Source organism: Gouania willdenowi, chromosome 13 (genome assembly GCF_900634775.1).
Source record: "Gouania willdenowi chromosome 13, fGouWil2.1, whole genome shotgun sequence".
Classification (NCBI taxonomy): Eukaryota; Metazoa; Chordata; class Actinopteri; order Blenniiformes; family Gobiesocidae; genus Gouania; species Gouania willdenowi.
The window spans coordinates 14,337,067-14,354,832 of record NC_041056.1 but is presented as its reverse complement, the minus strand read 5'-3'; the positions used below and the strand labels follow the sequence as shown (position 1 = coordinate 14,354,832).

At 37.2% G+C, this 17,766-nt stretch overlaps 1 protein-coding gene across 1 annotated transcript; it reads right to left on the bottom strand.

Annotated features, from left to right (window-relative positions):
• Positions 1–557: 557 nt before the first annotated feature.
• Positions 558–16,641, bottom strand: mfsd1 (major facilitator superfamily domain containing 1). The gene is made up of 16 exons (XM_028465124.1): positions 16,400–16,641; positions 16,236–16,288; positions 14,331–14,443; positions 14,204–14,246; positions 14,030–14,097; positions 11,975–12,083; positions 9,684–9,786; positions 7,670–7,768; positions 7,377–7,488; positions 6,397–6,453; positions 5,902–6,058; positions 5,593–5,690; positions 5,384–5,496; positions 5,249–5,296; positions 5,023–5,089; positions 558–3,160 (listed from the first exon to the last, which is right to left on the bottom strand). Exons 1-16 carry the CDS (start codon positions 16,623–16,625, stop codon positions 3,157–3,159), a joined length of 1,470 nt encoding a protein of 489 aa, XP_028320925.1. The 5' UTR covers positions 16,626–16,641; the 3' UTR covers positions 558–3,156.
• Between the last annotated feature and the right edge of the window lie 1,125 nt (positions 16,642–17,766).

Below are 17,766 nucleotides of genomic sequence, written 5' to 3'. Positions count from 1 at the left end.
AATGGATTGCAAAAGGCTCTCGGGATAAAGCTCATCTATTATGGAATGATGCAGAGTTCTTAAAACTTTCTGCAGGTTACTAAAGCTAAAGCTGCAGTACAAGGAACACTCCTGTGGGCGACTGCTGAATAAATGACATCACATTGGTCTGGAAGCTGTGAGCAGACAGGACACGATAGATTAAAGAACGAAAGGGAAAAGCGCACCGTTAGAGCAACTTCAGTGAGGCAGTCAAATCCATCTCCTCCTGCTAAAAGGTGAGGTCAGATCAAATGCATTGAAAAGGAAAAGAGACTGGAGGCATTTTTTTTTTTTTTTACTTTTTTGATTGAATCGTGACTGACTATAAGAGATTTAAGTGTCAAAAGAAAAAAAGGCACATGTTCCTCTCTGAAAAACTAATTGTGCGAGCTTAATGGACTGTCCTTCAATCCTTTTCAAACTGCTATTTTAAAACATCTCTACACCGAGCATTAGAGCGCAATTTTGCGAAACCCTATTAAAACCAAATCTATTTCATGAAAACGTGTTCATAGAAAAAAGACCAAAACATGAAATACAAGTGAGTTCATTTTTTTATTTCATTTTTTTTAATAGCTGAATCGTCCTTTTTGTTAAATGTGATTATGCATTGCTTTTATTTCAGCATTTTAAATTCAACCTTACAACCAATTGTTCACAATGTTTCACTCTCATTAAAAGCAGATATAAAAAAATAAAAAGCAGTCTTAGTTTAACCATTCCTGCACAGCCATAACAAGCCCATATAGTGCAAATGTGTCAAATTTGAGGACTTCAATATATGCTGACGTCATACACTTGCCTTGTTCTCAGTGTAAAATCAGTATAAACAACCTTAAATTCACTAATATGTGCTTAAAATAAAGCATTTGGCTGTGAACAAATAGCCAACAGAGGTAGTGAACAATAATCATTCAGTTGGTTGACCTGCTCTACATTACTGCAATGGTAGGAACACAGTTAAAAGTATGTAGAAAGGGGTTTCGGGTCAGGTTTGAATCTTATTAAAAAAAATAAAAATAACATTAATTAAAGGCATATTTTAAAAGGTCATAAAGCAAAACAAATCATAAAAGTTTAGAATGGCACATTTAATTACACTAGGAAAAAAAAAAAAAAAATCAGAGTTTCCATTATCACCATTGCATATATTAACAGTTGATGATGCATACAAAAATCATTAATAAACCACCAAAAATCAAGTGTATAACAAGGAATGTTCCTTAAGCAATGAACACCATAAAATACTAAATGACAAAAAGGATTAGAATTGAATAAGAAATCACTGTACCGAGCACATTCCAATAATTGGTTTGTAGTTACTCGAAGGTGTGATTTGTAAAATGATCCTCATAAAAACAGTTGAAATCCACAACATTATCACTCCATTCATAAGCAAATGAGAAGAAAACACTGGTATTTGCTTAGAATGTAATTTAAAAAGACAAAGAATATCAGTTGCAAAGGGGAACCTGTTCATTCAGTAGGATGTCTGGTGAATGAAGCAGACCGTGATCACACTATTCAACCAATCTGAACTTCTCTTTGTAACAGCGAATTAGTCCTGCTGAAGTTTGAGACAGTAACTGGTCATTTGTCCTCACTCAGCCTTCTGAAGGATTGTGAAGGGTCGAGCTTTAAGTCCCGGCCATTGAGTGAGTCTTCTATCTTCTTCCCAATTATGCGTGGGTTTTCTAATATAGCATTTCAGTCATAAAATGCAAGCTGGCAGGATTCCTGAGTGATTGACGTTTTGTAAAGAATGTAATTTTGCAATAATCAATGTCAGAAAGAGATAGTGTCACTGTGTGGCATCTGCATGATAGCAGACACACCATGGACAGGGTTTCCCCCAGTGCTTTATAGGCCTGGCGGGCCACCAGGCTTTTCTTGCCCCCCGCAAGGCTAAGCGTAACTTGTTTATTTATTCTAAATAGCTTTTTTTTATGGTTCAACCATCTTTTTCAAGCTGTGGATGGAGCTGAACATTGTTTTTTTCATGAGGAGTGGCTCATCCCATCTACTATATATATCTTTGCTGAGAGCTGTATGCACGTTACGAACAGGATTAGCAGGAGATATATCATCAAAAACATTCCCAGTGGAAAGAACATGTCGCTGTTACTGGGAGCTCAACGCTGTCAACGCCGCTCACACACGCAGCTCTGCAGGTCACAGTCTACCTGAAGCTGCTGTGCAGCGATACATCATGCACCACTACTTGGTTAAGACCCAAACTAATGTTAATATAAATGAGGAAATAAATGAATTGCACACAATGACACAAATGGTGTGACCCATATACACAAACATGTTCCATGAAATATCAGCTGATGAGCTCTTTGAGTCAGCAGCTATTTTAGCTATTTTTAATGTGTAAATGCTATTACTGAAGTAGATTCTAGTGATGACGTATTCAATTTAATTTGTTTGTAAGGAACCTGTTTACACCTTAAGTTGGGAATTGCTTTATCTATTGATTGTTCTTAATGGGCGTAATTTGCCCCAAGCCAAATTTAAAAGATTGTAGCAACAAAGAGAAAATAATTGTACGATTTGTCATCCGATTAGTTGGTTAATCATTTGAATAATCGCTAGTCGACTATTAAAATAGTCGTCAGTTGCAGCTCTCGATTTTACAGCATGGCACTAGCATTGAGATGACAGCAAGCAAAAGCAAAAGTAACAAATAAATAATGTCAATTATTAAAATGAAATATCTATTATGAAAATAACTACTAGTGTTCATGTTTTTCATGTTGTAGGCTGGTCAATCCCTGGTTTTACCCCCTGGTCATGTTTGCACTTTTTTATTTATGTAAATTTATTTTACTTTTAAATGTGACCAGCAATGGCTTGTTTTAAGATTCACTAGGATTTAACATCAGTGAAAACAATTTATATTATTCATTATAATTGTATCTTTTGTGTGTTTGTTAAAACCGTATTTTAAAATTGTGCCTTTTTGTAAGACTCTACATTTAAGTAAAACACAATGGGCTGCCAGTGGGCTTCTCTACCACCAGACTTATCAATTTTCTGGGGGAATTAACCCTGATGGAAGTAAATTACAGGCTCTTGGGGAACCTGCGTGCTCTGAACCCAGAACCACGTGCGGTTTGATCATCATCATCGTCATCTTGAAAACAAAAACAGAAAAGAAAAGCATTAATTAGATAAAATTACTTCGTAATAGTCAAGTACAACAGTTGCTCGTCCATCTTTTCCTGCTTATCTGTAATAGGGTCGTGTGGGCAGTATCCTGGGGGAGCCCAGACTACCCTTTCCCCGGCCACTTCGACCAGTACTTCCCAGTGGAACCTGAGGCGTTCCCAGGCCAGCCGAGAGACATGGTCTCTCTAGCATGACCTGGATCTTCCCCGGGGGTCTCCTTCTAGTGGGACGTGCCCTGGATCCGAGGTTCAACTATCTAGCGGACCCTCCTCTCCAGTATCCCTGAATAGACCTTACCAGGGAGGCTGAGCAGTGTGATCCCTCTATAGTTGGACCACACCCTCTAATCCCCCTTCTCTAAAAAGGGGATCACCACTGTGATCTACAAGTAGAGGCACTGCCACCAATATCCACGCAATGTTGGAAAGTCATGTCAACCATGACAGCTCCACAACATCCAGGGATTTGAGGAACTCCAGGCAGATCTCATCCACCCCCGGGGCCCTGCCACTGTGGAGCTTTTTAACAACCTCGACAACTTCGGCCCCAGAGATCGGACAGTCTACTCCTGGGTCCCCAGACCCTGCTTCCTCACTAGAAGGCGTGTCGGTGGGATTGAGGATTTCTTTGAAGTATTACTTCTACCGTTCCACTACGTCCCAAGTCAAGGTCAGCGGCACACCATCCCCACAGTGTTTTGTCAGTGAACTGCTTTCCCCTCCCGAGACGCCGGATAGCAGTCCAGAACCTCCTCAGAGCTGGTTGGAAGTTGTTTTCCATGGCATTATCAAACTCCTCCCTTGTCCGGGTTTTTGCCTTGGAAACCGCCGTGGCTGCGCTCTGCTTGGCTCATCAGCACCTGTCTGCTGCCTCCGGAGTCCCACAGTCCAAGAAGGTCCAATAGGACTCCTTCTTCAGCTTGAGGGCATCACTCACCACCCGTGTCCACCAACAGGTTTGGGTGTTTCCGCCTGGACAAGAGTTGACTACCATACGCCACAGCACCAATCGACTACCTCAACAACAGAGGCATGGAACATTGTCCACTCAGACTCAATGTCCCCCACCTCCCCCGAGACGTGGTCGAAGCTATCCTGGAGGTGGTAGTGGAAGCTCTTTCTGAAGGGAGATTCTGCCAACACGTTTGGGTCTGCCAGGTCTGACCAGCGTCCTCCCCCGTCATCGGAGCCAACTCACCACCAAGTGGTGATCGGTTGACCGCTCCACCCCTCTCTTCACTTGAGTGTACAAGACAACAACTACGAAGTTGATCATAGTATAGTATATAGACTAAATAATGGTTTCCCTAAAAATAACTTGAACATCTGCTGTTGTACTACTGAGTAAACTGTTTAATTATTTGTTTGTATGACCCCTAAAGCCAAAATCGAAATAGCTGAAAAAGGTTAGGCAGTCTTCTCTGTAAATAAGTAAAGATGTTTTATTTTTTGTGCAATATACAGGATTCAAAAAAATAAAGTCCAATCTAAATATATCTTAAGACACTGTATGCCAAAAACAGCTAATTAAATAAAAACAAATCTAGATACACTACACATTATGCATGAGCTAGAATGTAAAATTACACAGTAATAATTATATATTCTTGTACAATCATTTTTAAAGTTTCTCATTAATAATTTTTTTCAAGAAGATTCCCATTGAGTTTTTGAAGCAACATCAAACCCATTTTGGTAAAATTACAACAAGAGTTATCAGTAAGCCTTTAAGTGAATTCGGTTTCTGAGACACTTCTCTGATTATTTTTTTTGGTGGTTGAAAGTGGTTTAAAAGGAGTGATGAGAGAGAAGGGTCAACGATACTCACTCTGCATCTGGAGTGCTTTCTTTCAGCAATTTGGCTCTAGCTGCAGCTGAAAGGTTCAGATCTCCTCCTGGAGAAAAAACCAGGCATGAGAACAAATAATGAAATGTGTGATTGACAAAGAACCTAGTGATAAGATTTACTTCTTTTAAAGGATACATTCCACAAAATATAGAATCTAGAGAAGTGGGAGTGAAAGGAATAACTTTGGCTTCTTGTTTACACTCACTTCTGTGATGGTTCACAAAGTACAACACCACCACTGCGATCAGAGCAACTGTAGGACAAGAGAAGTGAAACAAACATGGATAATATCAGACTGGCATTCAGAAGTGACTAAAATGAGTTCAGAGACTGTACTGACCGCAGATGCAGGAACAGAAAAAAACTTCTAAAACCAAATATCCTCTGCTGTCAAGGATCGCTCCTGCTGCCATGGCGATGAGAGCAAGTCCCAGGTTCTGTATGGACTGCATGCTGGTTGACCAAATAAAAGGAACGACGACACATTACTAGCAGTTAAAAAATTAAAATAATCAGAAAATAACTAATAATATATTTTAATGTACGTACAAACCGTAGGCAGTCCCCAGTTGATGCTCAGGAACAACAAATGCCACCATTGGCCAAAGTGCACAGGCCAGTAAGGAGTAAGAGACACCCAACAGGGACTGGAAGACACGTCATAGAAAAAAAAGGCTTTCAATTTAAAGCCAATTTCCCTTAGTTTTTATTGCTTGTTAACAAAGACATGATACACTGACACAAAAGTCTAATGAAGGCAAGCCACATCATCCTCAGAAACAAAACACATCAAGAAACATTTGGTTGTGTTGAGAAGTCTAATAACAAAATATTACAGAACAAGTGGCCGTGCCTTACCATGGCAATCCATGGGTTCCAGAAGGTAAAGGCCAGCATCATGTGAGCACAGAGGGTTGTGATGACAGCAGTTATTACCCAAACTATATTTCTTCCTATTTTGTCAACCATGAAGCCCAGAAGTGGAGACGCAGGGGCTGAGATGATGTATACAATACTGAAACAGAGAGTAAAACACATGATCTATGCCATTGAGATAAGTAATGTAACATTTAACTTTCTAATCATACAATAGTGAATAAAAAAATCTGACAAATTACAGTACATTTTTACTTGAATCAACACGTTTAAAAGATGCATTTAAATAATGATGAAAATCTCAGTTTGATATGATGAATCCTTAAAGATGTTGACACTTTACCGGCACTCAGCTAGCAAAATGTTTCAGCAGATTATGAAATATGCATCACTATAAAAACTGAGAGCTGCATCAATTATAGTCGACCAATCCAGTAGCAGTGAGTAAAGGCAACATGTCTCAGTGGTCATTTATACCTGTTGACGGCTCGGGCTTCAGCAGGGGTGAAGTTAAATTTCTCAATGAAGAACACCCTGTAAATAAAAGCAGCGATGCTTTGTGAAGATACTTGCATGATGATGATGATGAGGAAATATTGAATCAGGTGCAACAAAGATTAACTCTTTCAGCGATGACGTATAAAATGACCATGTGGTTTAATCAATCAATCAAGACTTTATTTGTTTGGCACTTTTCATGCACGTCATAAAATCCAAAGTGCTTCACATTCGAAGAAAAGTAAGAAGATTGCGATCAATAAATAAACACAAGGCGTGTGGTGGGTATCAAATTATCTCAAAGTGTCTTTCAGTGAGGAAAGCTCAAACTGTAATAATTGCTAGTTATCCTTTCAAAAGTATTTCATATTATGTGAAGCATCCACTGAGAGCGTTAAAGTCATTTTAGTTCAGGGGCCTAATATGGACCAGTTTGACCTCAAGTGGGCTGTAGCTTTTAGGTGGGAAAACAAAACTTTTACATTATTGTGCTCTAGTTTTTAACATCAGTTCAATTCGCTTTAAAAAATTATTGATTTGTCTACCAATTTTTGTGTAATTTAGATTAATTTTGTGCAACGGTTTGTGAAAAATTGGAAGATTTGTGGAAAAACTGACACTTCTTTCCACAATTTGCAATTACAAATGTCTGATATTAAAAAAGGAAAAATGCAAGCGCCTAAAAATACTGTGGAGTTGATGAATTTGAGATATCTGGACAAATGAGGTGTTCGGTAATTTTATACAAAAATTCATGTTTTCTGCCAATTTTTCTTTAATGGGCCGAATTTGGCCCCTGGGCCTTGAATTTGACACATGTGGTTTAAGTGATTCTTATAGCACCGCCTCTATTACAACAATGTGTGCAGGAAGAACATTACTGTATATACAGTAAATGTGATTAAGACTGCAATCACTGTGTCAGTGTGTGCATGTGTGTGTGTGCGTGTTTTACTCACTGTCCCAGACCAATAAAGGGGAAAATAGCAACATAGTAGCCAACGCAAATGATGAAGAGGAGCCACAGTGGTAATGGAAAATCTTTAACATCCGTCAGTTTGATCACTTCCCCTAAAATATAGGATTTAAATGTATCTTGGTCACTATCAGCAGACTGGAGGATCAATGAAATTATTAGTCAACGTGGGAGGAAAAAAAAGCAGTTATAAATGTCAAAATAAAACGTGACATTTAATAAGTTGAGAGACAAAGAACACACTAGCAGCATGACAAGTATAATACAGTTCAGTACCTGTATTTCCTTGATCCTTCTGGAGGATTCTCTCAGCTCTTTTGTCAAGGAAGCCCAACACCAAAGCACAGAGGAGGGAAAACAGGCAGGTCGTACCAGCTGCACACAACAAATACAAACACAGTGGGGGAAATCATCTTTGCAATTAAAGGTTATGACATCTTCTATCACAATGACATGTGACAAACTGTATATTGTACATGTACAAGGTATGCAAATAGAAAAGCATGCCCACAAAACCAGTCTTCAGATTGAACAGCATGCAGCACTTTTACTACTCCAAATAAGTGGTTCCCAGCCTTTTTAAAGTTTGTATAACTTCTGAGCTCCTTGCTCCTCCCTTCAGCTCTGAGGCAATTCAAGCCATTTAGTTTCATTCTGATGTTGATCAGGATGACAAATTGAACAAATACTTAATACTTAAATACTTTCTCATGACTGAGAAATTCAATCCTATTGTTTTAAAATTAATGTCCCTTGTGAATTGTCCAGGGCTGGGCGTACCACTGATTGGGAATCACTGCTTTTAAAAACCTTGTTGGACTAATAGTAAGCTAGAATATAGCAAGTTCAGTTCCCATCTTTGTTAATTGTCATTGTACAAAGTCATACAACAAATTATGTAGCAGCTTGGAATGGTGTTAAGCAGTGTTTGGAATAACGGCGTTTAAAATAACTGCGTTTGTTTTTCGGTAACGGGGTAATCTAACTAATTACTTTTTATGCAACGCCGTTTATGTTACTGAACGTTAAATGCGGTGCGTTACATGTATTGATTGAATAAACTATGATGCGAAAACACCCCTGGCTTCTTACTCAGCTGTAGTGAGGAGGTGGGTTAAAAACAAGGTGAGTGATTATGATTGGCTAAGGCAGCGTCATGTGTCATGGTAGCCAATCAGAGCCAGTAGTTTTTACTCATGTGCCGACACACGCGACACACACACTACAGATTGGATGAAGCAGCAGAGATGGCGAGCGTGGAGCAGTCTGATGAAAAGTTGTCATTTTTAAGGTGACGATACAAACACTACTTTAAGTTAATTGTGGTCAAAGGCAAGAACGTGCATGTGAAGTGTTCATTATATCCAGGAGAGAATACTTTGTCCACATCCGTTGTAAGCAACTCAAATTTAATGAACCACCTCACGACACACGCATTTAACAAATCTGAATTATTTGACATATAGCTACTTTTTTTTAACAGTAATGTAAATATTTACTTTCCTTGGTAATGAGTTACTTTTATTATAGAGTAATTCAGTTACTAACTCAGTTACTTTTAGGGACAAGTAGTGAGTAACTATAACAAATTACTTTTTTACAGTAACATTCCCAACACTGGTGTTAAGACAAAAAAAAAAGAAATAGAATAACAATAACATCTTAATAAATGAAAAGCACACAAATATCTCTCTTTAACCTATTCTTAGGTAGATATTTGTGTGCTTTTATTTTATTGTTATTTTGTTTCTGTGTCATAACACCATTCCAAAAGCTGCTGCAAATTTTATGACTTTGCACAATGACAATAAAAAGCTATCTATCTATCTATCTATCTATCTATCTATCTATCTACTGTATATCCGTAACATTTATGTTTAAAGTCTGCCTATTATTTTCCTTCTTCACAAGCCAAGTGATTCATTTAATGACAAGTGTATAATATATAGGGATGTCCCGATACAACTTTTTCATTTCCGATAAGATACCGATATTGTAACCTTGCGTACCAGGCGATACCGATATTGATCCGATATCAGCATGAATCTTACATAATTTAATTACTTTTTTTTCCTTTAATAAAACAGAAAAATTATATTAATATTATTAAAAGTAATAATTACTCTTATTTTGTAGCGTGGAATGTTAGAAAAGGCTTGATAACGTGATGTTCCTCAAACAGAGAACAATAGTCAGCAACAGTAGGTATGAGAAAAACTGACCCATTTATTATTAACCAATCGTCGGACCGATAACGATATCAGATCGGGACACCCCTAATAATATTTACCAAGCATGAGTGATGCTCCTAATGTGGTGTACCCAGTGGAGCCAACAATGTCTGAGACTTTGGTGTAGACCCAGCCCATGATGTTCATATTTACTGTGCTGCCCTTGAGACGAGACAAAAGGAGAGAGAAAAAATAAAGAGTGAGTGGTTTAATTCCCTGTTGTTAGGTCCCTTAAGAGAACTTCTCCCTCTCTCAGGACACCCTTCCTCCCACTATACTACACACCTCTGTGTGTAACCATCACCCAGGTAGAAAGGACAGTATTTAAGAGACTGGATGCTGCTGTTCTTCTGCTTCGACAGTTTGGCTTCCCACTTTCTGTGGTACTTTAGTGGTGATTTAACAGTAGCTTTGGGCTTGGTTTATATAGTTGTGCATGTTTCTGTTCTGCATTTTTTTGGTCCCACCACAACCCTGTTTCTTTTCAGTAAGAGGTGGTCATGCCACATCAATTACATAAGGTTAGGGTCATTTTTTTTTTCCACTGTCTAGTGCAGATGTGGAACTGCCAGCCCACCAAAAATACACAAAATAACAGTAAAATACACACAAAAAAAAACAGACTAAACTAATCAAAATCACTCAAAACACACAAGCTGACTTCATAAAGAGCCAGAAATCGATGAAACAACAAAAATACAAAAAATAAAAACCATTAAGAAAAATATTCTTTGGACAGGCAATTTCCTTTAAATATAAATTTTACCTATTAGGGCTGGGATAAACGTTTTTTTTTTTTTTTTTTTTAAACGATTAATCTAGCGATTATTTTTTCGATGCATCGATTAATCTAACAAATAATGTTTCCAGTTCGATTCGACTCGATTCGATTCCATTATCTCCCCATTAATTGACTAAAAGTAATTTATACATGTTGATTTACATATCTAAAATGAAAAAAAAACAACAAAAAAAAAAAACATGAATTCCTTAACATTGCAATATATTTTATTACTATTCAACTCCAAATTCCAAAACAAAGTTCAAGTAAGAATATAAAAGAACAAAATAATGCATTCAGAGTCAGAGGTAGCATTCAATAAAAAATAAAAAGGCAGTGGGAGCAATGTGGAAACAAATAGGCTTAGCTTACTGAAAAAAGTGCATCATTTAATTCTTCATTCACATGAAAATAACAACTTAAAGTAATACCCTCTGCCACTCACATTTTCCTTAAACTCAAAATTCCAAATGCTAATACAGAAAGTGTTTTTCTAACAAAAAATGAGAGAAATTGGAAAATGAACAAATAAATATGGGGTTTTATAATGTTCATTTTTAGTTAAAAATTATAATCTTAATAATGATGATGTAAATGATCTTTATTAGAACATGAGATGAAAATACAAGGGTCAGTCTTGGTCCCACACTAGGGGGGAGATGACTCGAAATGATAAAAACTACAGAAATAAATCTATTCAAGAGCTACTAAATACAGTTTTATTCCACTTAATTACAAAATCTGATTCTTTAAAATGTGTGTTATCACTCATTCATTCCATCATTATGCTCTATATTAAAGTTTGGGAACCACTAGTGTTGAGCAACTTCTCACCCTGACTCAGTAAAAGAGCAAAGCTTTTTTTGTTCATATTTTAATGGTGAGAGCCATTTGATGTTATGCACGTGGTTGTAGGAGAATGTGTTTTAATTACGCTTGGCTCGGTGTGTGTGTGTGCGTGTGCCGCTGCTGCCACGGCGGGTGTGTCCTCCTTGTAACGTCAACTCGCTGCCATCTGGTCACACCCGGAATAAAGAACGAGGGTTACGGGGAACAGCTACCTATGAGTGCGTGCCTTCACTGCCTTGCACTTTTGAAACTCGGAGGAGCCACTCGCGTTAGTTATTCTCTGGCGCTGCCATCTTTGTTTTGGTCAGACGACGCATCGGCACGCATATTTTGCCTCAGCCCTATTCCTTATGTTGTTAAAAGTTGCTAAAAGCTTGATGCACATCTGCACACAGTCCCCCTGAAACCACGTCACTGTATCATAGTTGGTTCCGCTGTGGCGACTGCGCCGTGTTACGATAAATTATATATTTAAAAAAAAAAAAAACAAGTTACCATTTATTTTGAAACATGGGACTTATTATAATCATACATTTATAAATGTAAGACTTTTGAAACATTGATTTAAGACATTTTAATGACAATTAAGGCCTTATTTTTAGATTCATGAATTTAATGCGTTTTAGGAATTTTTAAGGATCCACATGAATCCTGTAATTGTTTTTTTTTTGTGTCGTTTCCTCATTTACGTCGGCTGAAGCATTCTTGCAATGTTCTTACCAGTCGAGCCATGCTCAGCTGAAGACCAAACACCAAATTGAGCTCCTTGCCTTTGAACCAGTTCACTGCGTACGTGTTTTGGGCAACAGCCAAGGATTCTCCTCCAATGCTACTCAAGAAAAAAGAAATATAAAAACTTTAACATAGAAACTCACCCAATCCACTTTCAGTTCAAGAGTAAAGATACTGGTAGGTGTATGTGTGGATTCAAACATATATTACCATATGTGTGAATATGTTTTGGGTCAACTGAAAGCATAATAACCATTTACAGTCAAACTTACAAATAAAAATGACAAAGTTACAAAGCCTAAACTGACAATTGACATTCTTCGTTATTATGCAACATGTCAAGGACCAAACATTTGATCTTTTTGTTTCCATTGATCAAGTATTAGAAATGTACAAAAGCATAGAGCTGCCACAGGTGAAAATATATTTTGGATCACTATATTGTACGAACAATATAAGTATATTGTACAAACGTGATATAATAATGTCCAGATGGTTGAGGTAGTGGATTTAAGCCAGGAGTAAGAGTAAAAGGAGTAAGATAGTTGTTGTACACGTGCCTATGCAGTGATAAATGAGTGTCAAAACATGGATTCTCCACTATTACAGTTTCTGTGTAATCTTTGCGTATTTGAGGAGTTCCTTTCCCACATGGAGGACAAACATCTTTTTCCAGGGGCCAGGGCATGACATATTTTAAGGCAGCGTGGGAAGGGGTGGGTGTGCGCGCATTCAGACTTTGTAAAGTGCCAGTGTGTGCTGTATTATATACTTCTCAGGTCATCATCAATCCGTTTTCTGCAGCTTGCTCATTTATGGGTTGCGGGGGTCGGCTGGTGACCATCTCCAGCTGTCATCGGGTTCTAGGCTAGACGGGGGTAGACCCTGGATAGGCCCAAACTTATAAGCTTTCTCCTCAGAGTGTTCATAGTATTAATAATATCATTCACTGAAAGAAGCAGCATGAGGATTTCTCCATGCCTCAGCCCAAGCATGAAGTAGAATTTAGATTTAATATAATATCACGTTTGTACAATATAATATCATGTTCGTACAATATACTATATTGTTCGAACAATATAATAGATGGATAGATAGATACTTTATTCATCTCCAAGAGAAATTCACAGTTCCAGCAGCTTGCAGGTATGGGAACACAGGGGCATGCAGGGAAAGTACAATGTAAAAATTTAAAAATTTAAAACAGTGCAAAAAAAAGTACTAAGGTAAAATATAATGGTATAAAAACGAAATACAGTATAGTGTCTGCCAGTCCAGTTCAAGTGCAGTTGTGCAGATGACAGTGTGCAAGATACAGTTCCGTAATGGTCAGTTTGTACATACTTAGAGTCCAACTTGTAGATGTGTGTGTGTGTGTGATAAAGTGCGTGTGTGACAGAGGGTGCATGGTGTGATTAGCATTAAGTCCCGTGTTCTATGGTTGATTTTATCGCCCCCCACCTAGAGTTGTTAAAGAGCCGCATGGCGTGGGGGAGGAACGATTTCCTCAGTCTGTCAGTGGAGCAGGACAATGACAGCAGTCTGTCACTGAAGCTGCTCCTCTGCCTGGAGATGGCGCTGTGCAGTGGATGGTGTGGATTGTCTATGATGGACAGTAGCCTGTTCAGAGTCCGTTTCTCTGCCACAGATGTAAGGCTGTCCAGCTCTGTGCCAACAACAGAACCTGCCTTCCTCACCAGTTTGTCCAGGCGTCCAGCGTCCTTCTTCTTGAGGCTGCCCCCCCAACACACCACTGTTTGTACAATATAAGTATATTGTTTGTACAATATACTATCATGTTTGCACAATATAATTTTATTGTTCATACAATATAGTGATCCAAAATATATTTTCACCTGTGGCAGCTCTACGCTTCCGTAGAAATGTACTGTGAGTAATGTTGTAAAATCAGTGTAAATTGGAGTCCTTATGATTCAAAACAATTGAAAACAAAAAAATAAAAATCTGCTGTGTAATTGCTATTGCTATATAAAATGTTTTGGAAAATACACAAAAATAAGACATAAAAAACTTGTTTTTTACCCAAATACAAAACGTCCAATTTCCATCACCCAGAAACGATTCACCAAAGCTCCAACAGCAAATATTACCTGTAAAAGGATGGAATGGTAGAGTACATCCAGCTAAATGCATATTTTTCCTACTTTGTTGCAGTCCAGTTGTTTGACTGCATCAAAACTTTAAAAATAAACCTACCTGTCCGACACAGACAAAGAGGGAAAAGATGATCGTTCCCAACCTAGAAGAATAAAAATGTACATTAACACAGACTCTTACCTAAAACCCCATTGATGGGATTTCAATGAGACGGATAAAGTGTTACCTGATGCCAAAGACTCGGTCAATCAAAAACCCACCCAGGAAGCAGAGCACCACATTGGGCCAGGAGTACCAGGCGTACAGCTGCATGAACTGTGCAGTGTTTAGCTTCATATCCTGCAATGTCAAAACATCTATCATTATACATCAGCTGAATTGTGAAGAACTGGTTCCAATAACAACAAGTACAGCGTTTGTGAATAAATCTTCCACTGGTAGCATTTTTTAGAAGATTATCCAAAGTGTGCATTTTCCATAAGCTAATCTCTCTTCTTAGTGAGCGATAACTAATAGGTAAAAGCTAAACAGATACATCTATAGTGTCAATGTAAATGTCTATGTGACCTATTTTTAAATGTGCCACAAACACGCACTGGTTACTGCTTTGTTAGGTTCAATGGCTTATCAATGACTAAGAGGGAAGCCATTTATTGTAGATAGAATGATATCTAAATACTGCCAGGATGTCATTTCATTTTCTGTCCCACGTTCTTATCTTCTGCATTAAGGAACAACACAGGTCATTAAGGCAATTAGAGCATACAGGGTGTAAAATAAGGGAACTACAGTTTTCTGTACAAAGACACATTTTGATGCTAGAGATCTAAGGAGAATGACCCTACTGTATTTTCAGATTGCTACTGTTATACAAGAAGGAAGGACCTGAATGACATCCTGTCTTGAATTCAGGCAGGTGGTGATGTTTAGGTGTAAGCTAATTTTCTTGAAGTACAGTATGTTCCATCCACATTAATTAAACGTCATAAATCACACAGTTCGATTTAAAAAAAAATAAAAAATGTGTATATATATATATATATATATATATATATATATATATATATATATATATAATTATCATCATATTCCTTAATTTGTCATTTGCAGATTTGTTGTGTTTTTTATGCCATTGTTGTTTAGTTTTTTTTTCTTTAGGTTATTTTATTTTTTTTTCTTCCTTTTTCTAATTTCTGTCTGTCCCACATTTGCACTTTTATCCTATGCTGGTATGTATTTTTGTTCCTACTGTCTGCTATTCTATTGTGTTGCTGCAACATTATTATTATTATTATTATTATTATTATTATTATTATTATTATTATTATTATCATTATTTTGCAAATATTTTTACGAGGTTCATTAAACATTAATAAGATTAAATTAAATGTAAACAAATGCAAAATTATTTTTTTTAAGGCAAAATATGATTAAAAAATAAAATAAACAATGACATATCAGAAATGTACATTTGTTAAGACATAGCACCTTATTTATTTTCAAGGATTCTTCCTTTCGCTAACTTGGATTCGAATCATTTGCCATAAATATTTTTTTAATTTAACATATTTAACATGACAAATTCCACTTTTAAAAATAGATTTTTGAAAAATATAAACAAATTAGGGTATTTCCTCGGTTAGCGATAGGGCTAAAATAAACTGGTTAGCGGGTAGCTAAAAACAAAGCTAAAATAAAACTGACGTAACTTTAAGTCACGTGGTGCATCTATCACGTGACCTAAACTAGCCAATGAGGGGCGCTGCGTACGGATAGACTGACACCGTCAATTGACACGTATTACGTACGGATAATCACTGCCTTAAGGGTACGTACGAGTATAGGGTATTTCTACTGGATACATTAATGACACTGGTTATAATTGTTCCAAAGTATTGTATCTAAGAGCCATGAACACACTTAGCTTTTATACACGTTTATAATGAGAAGATCATCGGTTCGAAACCAACCTGGGCCATCACTGTGGGATGTTATGCAAATCCCTTAACCCTAACAGCTCGTGTTGTACAGTACATCGCTTTGGATAAAGCGTCTGCTCAATGAAATTGTAGAAAATATGAATAATATTGACATTGTGTGCATTTGAAGATGTTTTTTTTTTTTTTGTTACCTGTGTAACTTGAAGTTGCAGTGCCGCTGGGTTGTCATAACAGAAGTAGCTTCCTGGAGGAACACACAATAACATACAAAACATGGGACTTTATTTACGAGCTGCACCAAAAACATCACGACACGTCTACAACTATGTTGTCCCCGCCATGAGTTATAGCTCACCGAAGCCCAGGAAGCACATAAACACAAGGACCACCAGCCGGTGCAGGAGGTGTCCGGGGTCGCAGATGGCAGGCAGGGCTCTACCGGGGGCTTCTCCGCCAACCAGAGCCGCCTCATCGTTGTCCTCCTCTCCCGACACACTTTGCAGGTCTTCTATGTCGTCCATTGTGCTGTGAACCCGACTTTTGTGAACACTTTCGGGGAAACAGGAAGACAACAGGGTCATATGACCAAGCTGATCACGTGTCATTACGACCACGCAGTGACACCAAGCTGCGCAGGCACGGACATTCGTGCAGCAGATTTGGCTGGTAAATGACGTCTACGGTGTTCTGGTTCAACCTGCGTCCGTTTTAACTGATGACTGAAGAAAGGACGCAGTTAAAACATTTTTGGGCGGTGTAAAGTTATTTGGAGGTTTAAACTATATTTGAAAAATATTGAGTGCTTTGTTTGTCAGCCTTTCATAATGCCTATGGAATCAAGGAAGTAATGGAATTTGTAAAAAAAAAAAAAGAAAAAAAAAAAAGACAGATAGAAAGTTACATTGCAAGGTGGCAAGCACATTCCCGCCTGTAAAATAATAATAATAATAATAATAATAATAATAATAATAATAATAATAATAATAATAATAATAATAATAAAATCTAAGTCATAATTATGAGATACTGAGACTTAGTATCTCATAATTATGACTTAGATTTTTATTTTTTATTTATATTGTTTTTGTACTGAGATACTTGAGAGACTTGGCATCAAAAATTATGAGATACTATTTCTTAATTATGATTTTTTTTCATTATTTTACTTTTCCTAGTTTTTTTTTTTTTGCTTTGGTTTTGTTTGTTTTTTTACTGGCAGGAATGGGCTTCCATACTTCTCAGTTAGTCAAAACTATTGACAATGAATTATGAACATTTTGAGGCACAAAGTCTAAACTTAATAAATAATAATAATATTCTCATTTGGCCCCTTGGTGGCGCAAGAGCCGTACCAGAGCTGCAGATAGTTGCGGCTCTGTGAAGAAAACCTGTAAACGAAATCATGAATCATAATGCACATGATCATGATGACATCTAATAATAAAGTGGCAACAACAGATACAGATATTATAATCATGATATAAAATTCTTATATTATGAATTACAGACCTTTTTTAAGCATCTGAAAAAAAAAAAAAAAAAAAAATTATCAAGATTTTTAAAAAGTCTTATTTTTGAGTGCATTCGTATTTATTTTCAGGTGGCTCCTTCAAGGTTTGCGTGTGTAAGGGCAATATCAACCTGTTTGATAATACAGTTAAAAAAAATTAAATAAATAAATAAATTATCAAAGATACTTTCCTGATACGACAAAGGTTAAGA